The sequence below is a fragment of the Lucilia cuprina genome, chromosome 3 (assembly GCF_022045245.1).
Source record: "Lucilia cuprina isolate Lc7/37 chromosome 3, ASM2204524v1, whole genome shotgun sequence".
In the NCBI taxonomy this organism is placed as follows: Eukaryota; Metazoa; Arthropoda; class Insecta; order Diptera; family Calliphoridae; genus Lucilia; species Lucilia cuprina.
In genome coordinates, this window is record NC_060951.1 from 48,289,978 (window position 1) to 48,306,131 (window position 16,154).

The window sequence follows — 16,154 nt, forward strand, 5'->3', positions numbered from 1 at the left end:
CATCATTGCAAAAAAAAAAAAAAAAAAACTAAATGGAAAATTCCTGTCGAGTCATTGTCTCAAGTTATAACTCAATTGACTTTGACAATAATAAGAAATTGACATTGATGTTTTGTGTTGATGAGTATATTTGTGCAAATAATGGTCTATTCAAAATATCTTTAGTATTCTATTAATAATAAAGTAAACATTTATTTACACAATTATTTAGACCACCTTCATCGTTATGAAACGTTTTCATGACTACATATCAGCTGCATTACACAGAAATAGTTCTGTAATTGCTGAAATGTAATCTTATATAATATAATTATTTAGTTAGAAACACTTTTATTCAAAGCTAAGATATTTTTTTACAATTTCAATGTCATCTTAAGCTTCGCTTTTTCAAATTCAAATTATATTCAACATATTTTGAAAGATATTTCTTTTAGGTACTTCTTAAAGGTTATCAAATTAAAAATAAATTTCTGTACATCCCATTAAAAAAATATTTTTTTATATTTAATACAATCCTTTCTAACTAATTAAAAATTTATGTAGATTTGGTTTTACACATTACATATTCATGTTCGAAAATGTAGTATTTCTCACACTCAAGGATTTTACGCTGAAATTTTTGAAATGTTTTGATATTTGATTGATGGTTTTTTAGGACGTCATGTATCCTTTCGTTTATAAAATTACTATTTGGTTGCTTTTGAAATAAGGTGCCGAAAGGCTCAATTGTAATTTGAGTCGAGATGTGTCAAGAGACAACAAGTATTTACATAAAAAAGGGTTAAATTTCTATAAATTTCTATATATTAAAATTGAGTAGATGTTTCTTATTTTGATAAATCTTTTTCGAAATATTTTTGGAATTAAAAAGAAATTAACATAAACTAATAAATTCAATTATAAAATTAAATTTTCTGCCATAAGTATTTTTCTCAAGTTTTTAAGATTGCAATTTTGAGAAAAAAGATAGAACTTGCATAGCACCCTGTGTCCTGTTATTACTGCTATCAACTTCAATGTAACCCGACTTCTCCAGTTTTTGAGCCTTAAAATTCTAGCATGTCTATATGATCTTGATCTCCAACATTCAGATGAGTTAAACCTTAATACACTGCAAGCAGATATAACTATTATATCCTAGCAAAAATAAAACGAAGTACTTCCAAAAGAATAACATTTAACACCACTTCAAAAGCAGCACAAAGTGAATTTGTTTATTGGCTTCCAAAGAAGCGAAAGAATCCATTTTGGTTTTACTTAAACCAATTTTATTTTGGAGTTTATTGATAAATGCATGTGATTTATTTATTAATGTAAATATTATTTAAGCCAAACTAGTTGTATTCCATAATACTACAAGGAAGTGATCCTTATAATAGCCAAAGAAAGAATATTAGAATTACTTCTTAAGAATGACTTCAGATGTAGTGAATTTGGAATCAAATTAAAAAACATCCCTCCTATGATAAGGCTGTATTAAAATTATGACTTCTTCAGGTCTTTTTCATTACTTACATGGAGTAAATTCGACTACTTTTTCGCTTTTTTTAAGTTCTTTTTTTGCTAGGATGCAGATCTTTAGGTACTACTATAGATCTTCTATTAGGTAGGGTTTGTGATATAGTGTTTAGAGCTTTTAAAGGACTAGTTTTTAGAGCGACTGTTATACCAATGCATGTTATACTTAACGCTGTTACCAAGACTTTCATTAACTATTCTAGATTTCAACATAGTTACTTAAGGCCCAAATAGACTACACAAACGGCTTGACAAACATACCAATATTTTACGTTTGTGCAAGCCTGTTATGTAGTGTATGGGAGTGTTTCGTGTTTGCTCGCTGGTTGTTTGATCCAAAAACAAAAATTTTTGATTTTTACACAAACATATTGAATTTTTGCCAATCCGTTTGTATTGTTTATATTTATAAATATTTTTTTATAAAATTTACATTTTAAAGGGAAATTTACATCAGTATCTTTGCAAGTCCACAAAAGCGTGAAAAAAATCGGTGATTGTATGAGCAATGTTTGTGTAGTGTGTGTTGGAATAAAAAAATTTGGTTTTTACACAAACATATTGAATTTTTGTCAAACCATTTGTATGGTTTATATTCATTCATAACCATTTTTTTTTAAATTTACATTTCTAAGCAATAATGACATCTGTATTTTTGAAAGTCCACAAAAAATCGGTTTGTACGAGCAATGTTTGTATGTGCGAATGAAAAATGTATGTTTGATTAGCCGTTTGTATAGTCTATTTGGCCTTAACCAGTTGCTAATATACGCTTCAACATCGAGACATGTATATTAGAGATTTATCTTTTTTATTTTGTAATCAACTTGCTGAAATTATCTTAATTCTAAAATCAAGTACGAATCGAGCTCAAATCAAGCTCGTTATTGGATTAATTCAATCATTTACATTTTAAAATTATTAAATTAATTTTATTGCGTTTTCAAATCAAGTATGCATTTGAACTTCAAACAGAAAATTTTCAAAATTACAATATTAGTTATACGATCACTTTGACCCAAAAAAAGCATAAATTGGGTTTTTAGATCCGTACTTGAATCAAATATTTTGTACTTGGTTTAAGAAAACCAACATATTGGCTTTACTTAACTGTGGTTTTGAAAAAAGTTTTATATTTTTAAGAATTATTTAAAGAATATTACATAAAAAAGTAATTTTCAAGGTGTATATTAAACAGGAAAATGAATAATTGAAAATTTTTAAATTAAAGAAAACATCTTGTTATTTGTTTTTTATATAAAAAGACACAATTCATTGTTTTTTATCCAATTATATTGCATATGTATAAACATATTTTCTTACGGAAGGAAACACTGCCTATTCACTCCTTTTTTTAAATGTTTCAATTTTCAAATACTTAAGTATTAACGAAAACACCTTTTCAATACTTATTGACAAGTAGATACTTATGTATGTTTTAAAATACATATATATTGATAATTAATGGCAGCTGCTTAACAAAACTACACGTGTAATTGACTTGAGTCTAGTTGGAAAACACCTGGACGCCCACCAAATTTATTATTAAAATACCGCTATAAAAAAACAAATTATCACAAATCAAATTACAAACAATCCTTTAAAAATAAGGATCAATATTATTTGAACCTTACAATAACAACGCCAACAAAAATATGAATATTCATGAGAAAATAAAAACAAAACTAACGGATAATTTACAACATATCAGCAGCACCCTTTTGGCAAATATGAACATACAAAACAATACAAAAAGAGAAAGGATTGTAATTAAATCTTTTTTTTTTCTGAATTTCATACTTTCAACACGTCATTTGATTATAGTGCCGAAAAGTGGCTGAACGGTATTTTATTCGTATTTTCGATCTATCAGTGAAATTATGAAATTTGAAACTAGATCATAGAAAATTTCAATGAATTATGATTTATATTTATTTTCTATAGGAAAATTTTGCTTGTAGATAATAAATTAAAGTATATATAAAATCTATAAAAAATAAGGCGTGTTGAATTACAATTTTTCATAAATAATAAGCATAACGGGGATTGAATTTTGCTTTTCTTTTTAAATAGTTTTCTTTAGAATTTTTGTTCTAAAAAGATTTTCTTTTTCAATTGAATGCATAATAAGGATAACTGTCAATAATGAAATTTTATTAGCAACAATAAAGAGGCAAAAGGACAATAATTTTACCAAAATTTTCGATTCTTTGGCATTGGTACATAAATAACTGTAAAGCATGACATATAAAACGAAAAAGAATTAAGAACACATTAATTATCTAAAGGTGCTATCGAAGATGTTAGAAAAGCCGAGAGTTGCGTTAGACTATTGTTCATCTCCATCTGCCGGTTGGTTGTTGCAAGCGTGTTTGTTTGCCGTAATATGGCACCCACCAAAATTGTATAGAGAATTGCTGCCAAGTTGAATACAAGAAGAAAAATTGTCCGTTGTCTTTACAAAAGAAGTTAAGTAGAGAATACTTTATATTGTCTTTAGTGTAACGGAATTTATCGTTAAAATGATGTAAATATTATATTAATCTCGAATGCTGTAAAAAATATAAAGAAAATCCAAAATAGGAAAAACTGAAATGGGGATGATATTAAGCGCTTTTAAATTTTTGTAAAGCCCAAAAATATTGGTTTTTATATGCCCTAAAATATATCATATAAAGCAGTTACCTTGCAGTTTTAAACCCACGTTTACATCGATTCATAGACACTTGGTTTGAACGCTGGTCTGAACTTTTATAAAGGATACCAATTTAGATCAGGGCCAACAGGGCTACTGGGAAAAGATATCTAGACATCTAAACGAGGTTAACTATCATATGGAAGCATACGAACCTGTTGTCTAAGATACGTATTTAATTAATATCCTTCTAAATACTATTTGTTTGTAGATATGTTTACAAGAGGGTAGATGTAAATTAGACCAGACCAGCCCACTTTATTTTCCAGAGCCTCTCCATCTGGAAGGAAGAAATTTTACAATAGTCGGGAAAAGGGTAGAAAACGTGAGGTATCGAACTCACGCCCTAATAGTATATCTCCAAATAGTCATTTAGTTCTTGGGAATCATTTCGAGCTCAAGTATAGTATGGTAACCAATAGTTGCCATCCTATACTTGAGTTCAGAATTTGTTAAAACCTCCGAAGGAAACTAAAGAAATTCCCATGTCACAATGTCCGTCTTTCTTAGTTCAAAGTCTAATATACCGTCCGACTTCTTCTTGAACCTTAACATTAAAAACCATAATTATGTAAACGGCATTCCGGTCAAGCATTTGTATACAGGCTAGATTATATTCGTTATTTTTTAGTACTTAATATCACTACATGCTAAAAAGGATAATATCCTGTGATATAATTCGAAAACATAATTTCCATTTTTAATCAAAAATGTTAGATATACGTCAAATTAAAGACACAGCGGTTTAGTTTTGTGCTTGAAAAGGTTAAAATTCTTAAAATTTATTCTGGATAACTTTCAAGCGATAGGACAGCATTAACTAGTTGCGCCACGGAAGTGGAAAATGTTTCTAGCAAAAATTTTACCACTTAATTTATTTTTTTGGATTTTAACATCAAATAGTATTATTTCATTTTTTCAAAAATGACAACCTCAAATCTTTGGTGCATGACTTACGCAAAACTGGAAGACACGGGTCTTTTTGTATTTGGTCGTTTCTCAGAAAAAACTGAAATTCAGTTTTAATTATCAAAATAATTGTATCAAGCAATTTTAGCACCTATAACCAAAATGATGATATCAATGACCAAATTTGTAAAAAAAAAATAAAAATATATATTTTTTTCCAAATAACGAATTAATCAGAACAATAAATGTCAATAATTGAAACAAGATTTAACATTGATTAATTCATTAATTGTATAAGTTAAATATTTTATAAATATAAAATTGATATTTTATTAATTTATTAATCAAATAAATTAAACTGTTTGATAGAGAATTTTTTAAAAATCAATTAAGAAGGTGATTAAAACAATCAAATTAATAAATCGATTACACACAACGTTAAAGGAATACTAGACCTTTAGCAATGCGTTCAGCATTTACAAAAATTATCACTTTATTGTCACAATTTAACATATAAAGTTTTTCATAAATTGTTAAGAAACTTGAATATTAAATGCCTACAATTTTATTGACAATTTAAGAATTACAAATATTGCTAGCACAAAAATTCAAAATAATATATTAAAAATAAATTTAAAATAGAAAAGAAGGCCTAGAAAATTTTGTTCAATCAATTAAAAAATTAATTGAATTAATTAAAAATTTAATCAAAATTTTACACTTAAGTTTCAAACAGTTTCAAAAAACGAGATAATTAAGACAAATAAAAATTTGTTTAAATAAAAAATAAAGAAAATTAAAACATGTTAATTGAAAAAAACTACCGATAATTTTTTCTGTGTTATACACAAAACTTTAGTGAATATTAAAAAAGTAGTTACGAAATTTCTGTTCGTAAAATAGAGCATGGACTATTTTCAGTGTATGTAGTTAAAAAATTTTAAACAAATTTAAGGGAAGATACAGATTTGTTTTACAAATTTTTACAAACAAAATTACATTTATCATTTTAGCAATTTGTTTCACTTTAAGACACAACGTCTCTGTCCACCCCTTCAAATTGACATTGAATTATAAGAAAGCATTTTGCATGTAATTTTCACAAAAAGTAGAAAATATATTGTGCAATTTTACCTAAAAATATATGAAAAAAAAATTTTTTATAAACCATTTTTATAAAAACAGCAGATGTAACATTATTTTCCTGTTAGCTCGTCTCTAGTTTAAACTGATGCCATCACTATTTTTGGCCATTGTTCTTGAAAGAATAACAGTAAGAGAAGTAGACAATTTGACGTCATTTGTTTCATCTGCTGATTTGGCGCTAAAGATTTTTGTTTTTCATAAAATAAGAAAAAATTTTAAACAATAGAAACAGTTTTGAAAATTGTACTTTGTTAAAGGAAGCACGTGGTATAAACATTATCAACAATGATTAATGAGTTTTAAGCCTGATATCTTAAAGATAAATTTAAAAAAATCTCAGTTTAAGATTTAGAAAAAAGATTTTTCTTGAAGATAGCAAAGGAAAAAATGTTCGTTATTTAATTAAGTAATATTTGTTATGGATATTATTACAGGATATTTTTCTTTTTTTTGTTTTTGGCATATGTAAATTACTAGTTTTGTAATTTGTTTTAATTTAAAATGAAACCATTTGTAACTGTTACAGATTACTTTATATAAATTAGCATTTTTCATTTATATTCCAAAAATTGCTTAATCTTGCCTACCATTTCATGAACAAATGCATTTGTACATGTACTACTTGTATTTATCAAGTAATTTTCTACTTTCCATTTCTTTTTCAGGGCGTGAATAAGTTTTTAATGTCTTTTTATAAAAAAAATTAAATTGTCCTTTTAAAAAAGGGTTGTTATTTTTTTTTGTGTGTGTCTTCTGTAACAGTGATCTTGTTTTTTTGTTAATGATCGTTCTATATTTCTCACCTTCTGTGAGTGTCATTTTTTTATGCTTTAGTTTTAAATTGTTTCCCATCGTAAGATTTGCATAAATTTCTTATGCACTAGTAATTTAAATTAATGTGGTTTTTATGTCACTGCATATTTTATACTTTCGAAAATTAATCTAAGATTTATGTTAATCTGTTGTTGTTTCACTACAGAAAAGAAACTGGGTTCTTTTATATTAATGGGGTAATGTTATGCATATAAAGATTTTTGAACGAAATTTGTTATGTTCTGAATTCCGTTAAAGTTATTCCCTAAGTTGATTTTGAAAAAAAATATATATAATGTATTTATCATGCAAATTTTAAATCGTATATTTTCGAATGGCATTTTGGAATTACAACCCTGATAATTCAGAAAAGTTGGTCATCAGGGCTGTTTTAGAAAAAGTATGCATCATAAACTTCTCCCGTTTTCATTACAATGTCTACAATCATACGATATAGTTAATATCCCAGCAAAATCTTTACTTACTCGGTAAGTAGTTTAGTGATATTTGTTTGACGATGACCAAATAAATCTCATTATCCGACTTTTCCAGATTTAAAACTGGTTTTACAGTTATTTTTTATGTTCGGTAGTCTTTTCTCTTACTCAATGCCCTATTAAAAAGTAATTTTATTATTATATCTGGAATGGTTTCCATACAAAAAAAAAAACTTTTAATATCGACTACGGTTAGAAACACTATCTAATTCCTTATTGGATATATGGTATAGACAATTGACTATGAGTTATTGATAACGAAAACTCATTACCAAGTAATGTATGAAATAACTACATTACCTACAATACTCGTTACCAAAATTTGAAAATATTTTACTGAGATAAAATGTAAGTAATGTAAGTTCCCAGGAAAGTAAAAGAAATGTTCTTTTCTTAATTTTATTACGATCTAAGGGCGGATTTCTTACTACTCAGTTAAACTAAGCTTAACTTCCTGTTAGATTAAACACGGAACAAATTTAGGCGGACTGTGACCGATGATTATGTTTTTTATTTTGGATTTAAGTTCAGTTAACTTTGTTAGTATTGCCAACTTTTCACTGAAAAACTAGTAAAAAAGACCCAATAAAATCCTAAGTGTATTAATTCCGATACATGCCACTTTAAAACTTACCAGATTAATTAAAGCACGATTTTATATTATTTTAAAATCAGACATACAGAAATCAAACATAAATACGACCTTAAATAACGAAAAAATTAAAACATGTACGTGCTGAGATTATTTTGATCCAAAGAATGTTAAATAACGCTAAAGTCAAAACATTCTTAATTTGCTGATTCGTACTTGATTTAAGTATTTTGGGTTTAATTCAAGGTATTAAGTTTAGATCTACTAGAAATGATAAGTTTAAAATTAAGTGATTCCATTGTATCGTTGATTTTGGAAGAGTGGAAGTTGGGACTCTATTCTTTAATATTATTTCGTCATATCGAAAAGAATTGATAAAATAACTTTTTTAAGATTCGACAACATCTCGGAAGATTTTAGGGAAACAAGGTGAATGATAGTAAATCATGATCCATTTTTACTCTGACAATGTACAAATCTAAATCAAAATATGGAGTAACTATACTGATTTGGTAGCCAGCACCCAAAGACTTTGTCTATTTCGAACTACATACAACCGAGATACCAGTAGTTAGGTATAATTACGTCACAAGACAAGACAGGTATTAAGTTACGAAATCCCACTGCTCTAACAGGCAGCTATTGAATATAACTTCAGAGTGTAGACGTTAAGAAGTGCTGTCTTATTACGATTTAACTAGCATTATAATACAGACAGAATTAATCTAACTATTCAGTTATAGGTAACAACTTAATGCCTAGGCGGTAAGAACAGTTTATATTGTAATGTTTTTTTTATTCTTTGGCGATAAGTGGGGAGTTGAATAAAATGGATTAGTATGGTGGCATGTCTATGGAGTATTAAGTCTCTGATACAGTTAGGAGCAATTCTATATAAAATCAACGGAAAACAAGTTCAAGATAATACCAAAGAACTTAAGATCACTAGATTTTTAAACAATTTTCCTTCAGCCATATGAGAATAAAAATGGCAATATCATGCTTCTTTATAAATAATAATTTTAGTGTCAAAATTTTCCGTTAGAATACATTTAATGAACCTTCATAATGTCCTTGTATAATAATGTTCGAAAAATATAACAATAAAAATATTCTTCATTTCATTTAAAGGATATTAAATTAAATCCAGACAAAATCTCTCATACACAACATATCCAGGCATCACTCAATATAAGAGGATTAAAAACCATCAAATTTAAAAACATACACAAAAAGAAAACAAAAATTTAAATATTTCGTAAATTACACACACAAACACATGAAACCGGCTATAATATTTCTCACGTTAATATAAGCAAGCAAACTAGAAATCCTGCAGAGAGTAGTTACACACTTAGAATACAACAACTGATCACTATATGTATGGTATCATCCTGCAGAAATGAAAAAAAAACTTAAAAAATATTACGTGGATCTAGCAAAGCATAAAAAACAACTGACTCATTCCATCAGGACGATGATGATGAGAATGATAAACACTTTGAAACATAAATAAAATGTTTGTAAAATAAATGTCAGATTGCAGGACATGCAAAGCATGAGAAGATCCTTTTTCTAGAATAGAATATAACTATGATTACATAACAACATTTTCCCATCGTTCAATTCATTTGAATAAAAAAAATACTCATACATGTAAATGAATCAACCAACCAACGACTACTGTTATAAAAAGTGTTACTTCATTATGATTTTATGTTACAAAATAAAACAACTGACAAAGTTTGAAAAACTTTTCCAACTGTCCTGTATGTGAAAATACGCATGAACGCTTTTAAACTAGAATTGGGTGTTTGACCAAACAGGGGTAAAATAGAAATGTTTAATGTCCTTTTTATTAAAATTAAATAACTATTATTGTTTTTGTGTCATTCATGTATTCTTTTAGTGTTTGGAAATTTAACTGTCATTAGTGTAAATTCTGTCATTTCGTCTTATTAAGGATCATTAACAAAATGTTTCATTCGCGTTTTTACACATGTTTAATACACATAAATGTTTATATATATATATGGTGACCCATGAAAGTGTATTTCCGCTTTGAAACTCTTAAATATTTATTTTTCCAATTGTGGCTGTTTCTGTTTACAAAATACTAACCGAATTTTTATTATTTAATGTTCTGTATTTATCATAAATCATTAGAGGGTTATAGATGTAAAGGTTATTCAATTACATATTGAAGAGTTGTTAGGAAAATAAAGTTTCCGTTTGCTGTTATGGAGACTCATTAGGTTATAATAAATGGTAAATGTTTTAGATATTTATAAAATAACGGGTTCTGATATTTTGTTTAAATATTTTAATATCCTTAGTTCCAAAAGGTATCACGGGTCAAGTTATATTGATAGATACGAAACTAAGTTATACGGTGCTCGTTTTGGAGATTTTTGGTATTGTTACATATTCTTATGTTATGAATGCGCCCTACAGCACAAGTTAACAATAGTTAAAAGAATCTAAATTGTGATTTTTGATTTCATACTTCGAACTTTGAATGCGTTTGTATAATATTATATGTTTCCGATCTGTGTCTGACTTCAAAGGAGCAACAGAGATTTTAAACTAAAAAATCCTCCTGTTCTTTGTTCAGTGTGCAAAAATTTTCGAGGTTAAGGTAAGTACTCAGAAGCATGCCACTGGTCTGCCCTTCACTAAAGCTATTATGATCACTATCCTTATGCAGACCATGGGTTTTGAAAGCACTTTACATTCGGAAGATACCTCTCAGATTAAGGAAAGCTATATGGTGCTTTTTATATCCACAATCAAAAAAGATTTAAGGTATATTGGTTTTGTCATACCGTTTGTAACACATCGCAATATTGATTATAGACCCACAAAAGTGTATATACATACTGTGGGTTCATATTAAATTCTAAGACGATATAGCAATGTCCGTCTGTCTGTTAAAAGCACGATAGAGTCTAAACGGAAAGAGCTTGAGAGTTTATTTTTCTAATAGGTTAGGTTTGTTTGGTATTGAAAATAGGCAATATCGGTCCACTTTTTCGCATAGCTCCCATACAAATAGCCCCCCGAAATATAACCTTAACAGTTATATCTATTTTAAAAATTCGACACATTCATCCCAGTCTGGATCGTACTCTTATTTCAAAGATCGGAAAACTCTATTATGATTACTATCCATACGCAGAACAGGTTTTTAAAGCAGTTTACATTTGAACGAGGAAAGCTATAAGGTGCTTGTTAATTTTGAAGTCCAAAATGCGTGTTGTATTAGTCTGGGTCATACTCCGGTATGATAAAGTATGTTAAAATCTCTAATATCACTAAGCTCAGAAGTGACTGTGACCACCATACGGAGACCATGAGTTTGTAAGGTAGCTTACTCTTTAATATGTTAAAACTAACAATCCCACTCTACGGATATCTCTGCCGGTTTCGAAGTTTTCATTACCTCGTATAAAAGGTAATGAAGGAAAAAGCTTCAAAAGAGTTTTTTTATGCTCTTTAATGTTGTGTCCAAAATCAATGAATCTGAGCTCCAAATAGACTAAAAGTAGAGTATGTTAAAATCTCTAATATCACTAAGCTCAGAAGTGACTGTGACCACCATACGGAGACATTGAGTTTGTAAGGTAGCTTACATTTAGACGATAACCCCGAAAAGGTAGCGTATATTCTCTATGCATTCCCAGAAGTTAAATAAATCTAAATGATGCTTTTTAAGTTTGAATTTGATAATCCGCTGTCGGTCTGACTTCAAAGGAACAACAGAAATTCCCTCTTTAATATGTTAAAACTAACAATCCCACTCTACGGATATCTCTGCCGGTTTCGAAGTTTTCATTACCTCGTATAAAAGGTAATGAAGGAAAAAGCTTCAAGAGTTTTTTTTTTTTTTTGTAGAATTGAACACCTATGATGTTCCGAACAATTTTTTTTATTATGTTCTTGACTAAATACTGTTAAAGAATTTTTAATTTCACAACTAAAAGAAATACCAATAAGAATGTGAAATCACAACAAATTTCCAAATTCTTATCGGTTTCTTATACATTTTAAGCACTTTTTCTTACAAATATTTTAAACCTCTTTGATAACCAACACAAAAACCCCTAAAAAGGCGCAATATTATAACACATTAAAAAGCAAAAAAAGAAGTACGAAACAATATTGCGACCAAAACGTATATTTCTCTACCAATATGAATAACAAAACCACCCTTAAAATGTAAACAAAAGATCAGATGTTAGTTTTCCCATCCAGACAAAAAAGAGAAACGATCACATTAAGTATACAACACCCAACTAAGGACTCGACGACTCTGACACGAAAGCCAGCCTAAGGGATGAAAAGTCACCACATTTTACCAATACAAAGCACTAATACATAAGAAAAAAGAGAATATATGTATGTTTGTATGCACCTTTGTTGCAAGGATATTTACACACACTCACATGTAGATACTTACATACATAAATAGGTGTTTAGGTAGGGTAGGGTAAAGGAGAGAAGAGACAATAAGAATTGTAGTTGTTGTTTTTTTTAAGTGGTGTTTTGAATATTTTTGGTGTTTGTGAGAGAATGTGTGGAAAATAAAATATAATGTTTTTATACTCTAATGCTGCTAACGTATGCGTTTCGTAGGCAATTGTTGTTGTTTCAAACTTAGGTGGCAGCAACCTTTTGCGGCAGCAGCATTATACAATACATTACGAGGTATATGTAGGTTTTAAATTTTTTATTGTACTCACATAACTCGTGTTGCAACAACCATCAGTCAGTCATTCAGTTACTGAAGTCATTTCCGTTGGTAGGACGTTTGTTGCAAGAGACGCCCCATGACATTTCATTACGAGACATCGGGCACGTGACACACATTGTAGTATACAACCAGACAGCTGGTTCTTACCAAAATATAAAAAAAACACTGCGACTACATTTTCCAATTAAAATTCGTGTAAAAGAAAATTCCTGTAACATTACATTGGCTGCAGCAATTCAGTTGACATTTAGAACTCCAAGAAACAACAACGATAAGCGGGAAAAGGAATACGGAAGTTTAAATTAAAAATAATAAATCTAATTCAATTAATTTAAAATAAAGTTTTTCTCGAAAAGCTTTAGTTAAACACAAATGTCCACCTTAAGTGTTTTAAATTACAATTTATCATCGGGATTAAATATGAAAGTGAACAACCAAAACTCTAGCTCCAATGGAGTAATTAATGGCAATAATGCCCTAAATAAAACTTTTAATAAGATAACGGTGCAAAATGTTTTAAGTGAAAATAATGGCAATTCTTTGAATATAACCAATGGTAATCCTAATGCTATTGTAAGGAAAATTAAAGATTTTGGCATGATAGGCTCAGTGAATAATGCATCTGGAGCGGCCAGTTTAAACATGAATCCACGCAAGAGACCTTTAACGGAAAATAAACAAAACCAAAAACCCACTGAGAGTAAACCTACAGCCTCAGCTAGTAAAAAGCCCAAGTTAACCAAGGAAGAAAGAGCAGCCATACGTTTGGCCAAGAAGGCAGCAAAGGAGAACTCTAGCATAACGAAGTCAAATACTAAAGATCAGCCCATGGCTTTGATGCAACAAGTCAAAATACCCGGCACTCCTGGACGCAAAGGTTTGCCCTTGCCCCAGGCGGTAGCTAGACGCAATGCTCGCGAACGTAATCGTGTTAAACAAGTCAATAATGGTTTTGCCGCTTTAAGGGAGCACATACTCGAAGAGGTGGCTGAGGTATTTGAAAATCAAGGCACTAATAGAGGCTCATGCAAAAAGTTTAGCAAAGTTGAGACTCTAAGAATGGCGGTGGAATATATAAGATCTTTGGAGCGTTTACTGGGTTTTGATTTTCCTACAGGCTCTGGACAACTCAACTCCTCTAGTGGTGAAGAAAGTTTTAGTTTAATAAAAGATGAATTTGATGCTTATTCCCCCACCATGGAAGAACAATTCGATGACTCCTTAAGTCACTATGACAATGAGGAATTTTTCTCTTCAAACACCAGTCAACAGCAAACCCAATTGCCCTCCTCATCTCCACAACCTACAGCACAAATGGATATGTTACCCAATATAACTACACTTAATGGTCTACAATATATAAGAATTCCAGGGACAAATACCTATCAACTCTTGACCCCAGATATATTCGTAGGTACGGCCACCTCGCCACCATCCTCGACTATTGATGAAGAACATTTTAATGCATTAATTGACACTAATTGTGTAAGTCCTTCATCATCGTCAACGCCAAGCATAATGCAACAACAAACAACTACTACAGCTGATCAACAATCGCCTTCACCACCATCAATTAATTCCACTGAGGTAATAAGAAGGGTACAAGAAACAACAGCACCTGTCTTAACTACAACTACAGTAACTAATGGAGAAAATATAAACGAAGGGACTGCTACGTTATCTTCATCATCATCTTCTTCTTCATCAACAGTAACTGCTACAACATCATCATCAACTTCGTTATTATTATCGCCCGTGCCACAAAACCAACAACAGCAAATAATACCACTATTAACGGCAACATCATCCCCCAGTACAAGTCCAGTATTACATCAACTACATACATTATCACCTGCCACAACTAATGATCAACATCATCAACAACAGCTACAACAGACCATCAGACAAACGTGTGCCGCTAATCAACTACAACAACAGCAATTTCTACTACCAAACTCAAATGACCAGCAAATAGGAATGTTGCACATGATTAAACAGGAGTATCCTGAAGAACCCTCTTCTAATATTTATCAACAAACATCACCTTCACAACAACAGCAACAACATTTACAGGTTTATCATCACTCTACCATGTCTCCACCTTTAGAACGCCAAACACCCACTACATCGACTGCCTCGTCTTCCTCCTCCTCTCATATGTTGCAACAATTCTTCCCTCATGATCAAAATTCTTCTTCATTTTATGAAGGAATTGCTACCATGAAAAAGGAATTTAACGAAGTACTCCTAGATGCCTCTCACAACACCAATGTTTTGTCTGATGAAAGCATGATTGAGGCAATTGATTGGTGGGATGCTCATACTCCCAAATCGGATGGTGGTTCATTAATGATGTAAATGAGGAAAAGCTATAAGGAAATGTCTAATTGTTTCCTATGTTGGATTTGAAACAAATGTTTCAAAAGGTTAAAATAAGGTACCTTTACTTTAAAATGTACTATTTTATTTAATGCTGCATTATCTTAAGGGAGATATTTTAAGGAGCAGATCAAAACTTTAAGAGTTTCTCAACTCCAAAGTATCTGAAATATCCGAATCTTTTAAGTAATGAAAGAAAAAAATCCCCATGTCAAATATTGGTACTTTTATTTCTAATACAAATGGTTGGAGCTATGAATATAATTGATAAAGTCAAAGTGGCTATTCATTTAAAGAAATGTTAATTTAAATTATATTGATGATTTAAGGTTTCATTAAAAATGTATACAAACTATTTTCTATTATTATTATTGCAAATAAGTACTTTTGGTACTTTTTAGTATATAATTTTTAAAATGTATGTAAATATACTATGATAATTTTTTAAATTAGTTATTTTTATTAAAATCCAAAGTAAAACAAACAAACCAAATTACATGTATTTTAAGTTTCATATTTTTTTATAATTTTAGTTATTTTAACAAATTGGAAGACATTGTTTAAATAAGTACTTTTAGTTTTTTTAGTACTAGTTTTATTATACAAAAAGTTTATGTAATAAATAAAAAATATTGTTAAATATTAATTCAATTCAATTTTTATTAAATAAAAATTAACAAAAAAAAAAAACGTTCAAAACTGAAAATAATTTTGTTTTTATTAAAATACAAAAAATATTCATTAAAATTTTCAAAAAATTAAAGGAATAATTTGGTTCGAAACATATATATGTATTTAAAAACTCATGTTGGATTTAAAATAAATAAAAATATTTAATCTTGAAATGTTTCA

The 16,154-nt window shown here is 29.3% G+C and overlaps 1 protein-coding gene and 1 long non-coding RNA gene across 2 annotated transcripts in view; both read left to right on the forward strand.

The window, feature by feature from the left end:
- LOC124418878 overlaps positions 1-16,154 on the forward strand; it is a 668,817-nt gene that overhangs the window by 2,566 nt on the left and 650,097 nt on the right. The window lies entirely within an intron of this gene.
- LOC111688850 (achaete-scute complex protein T8) lies at positions 13,019-15,642 on the forward strand. Its single transcript, XM_023451359.2, has one exon. The coding sequence runs from the start codon at positions 13,296-13,298 to the stop codon at positions 15,279-15,281; it is 1,986 nt and encodes a 661-aa protein (XP_023307127.2). The 5' UTR covers positions 13,019-13,295; the 3' UTR covers positions 15,282-15,642.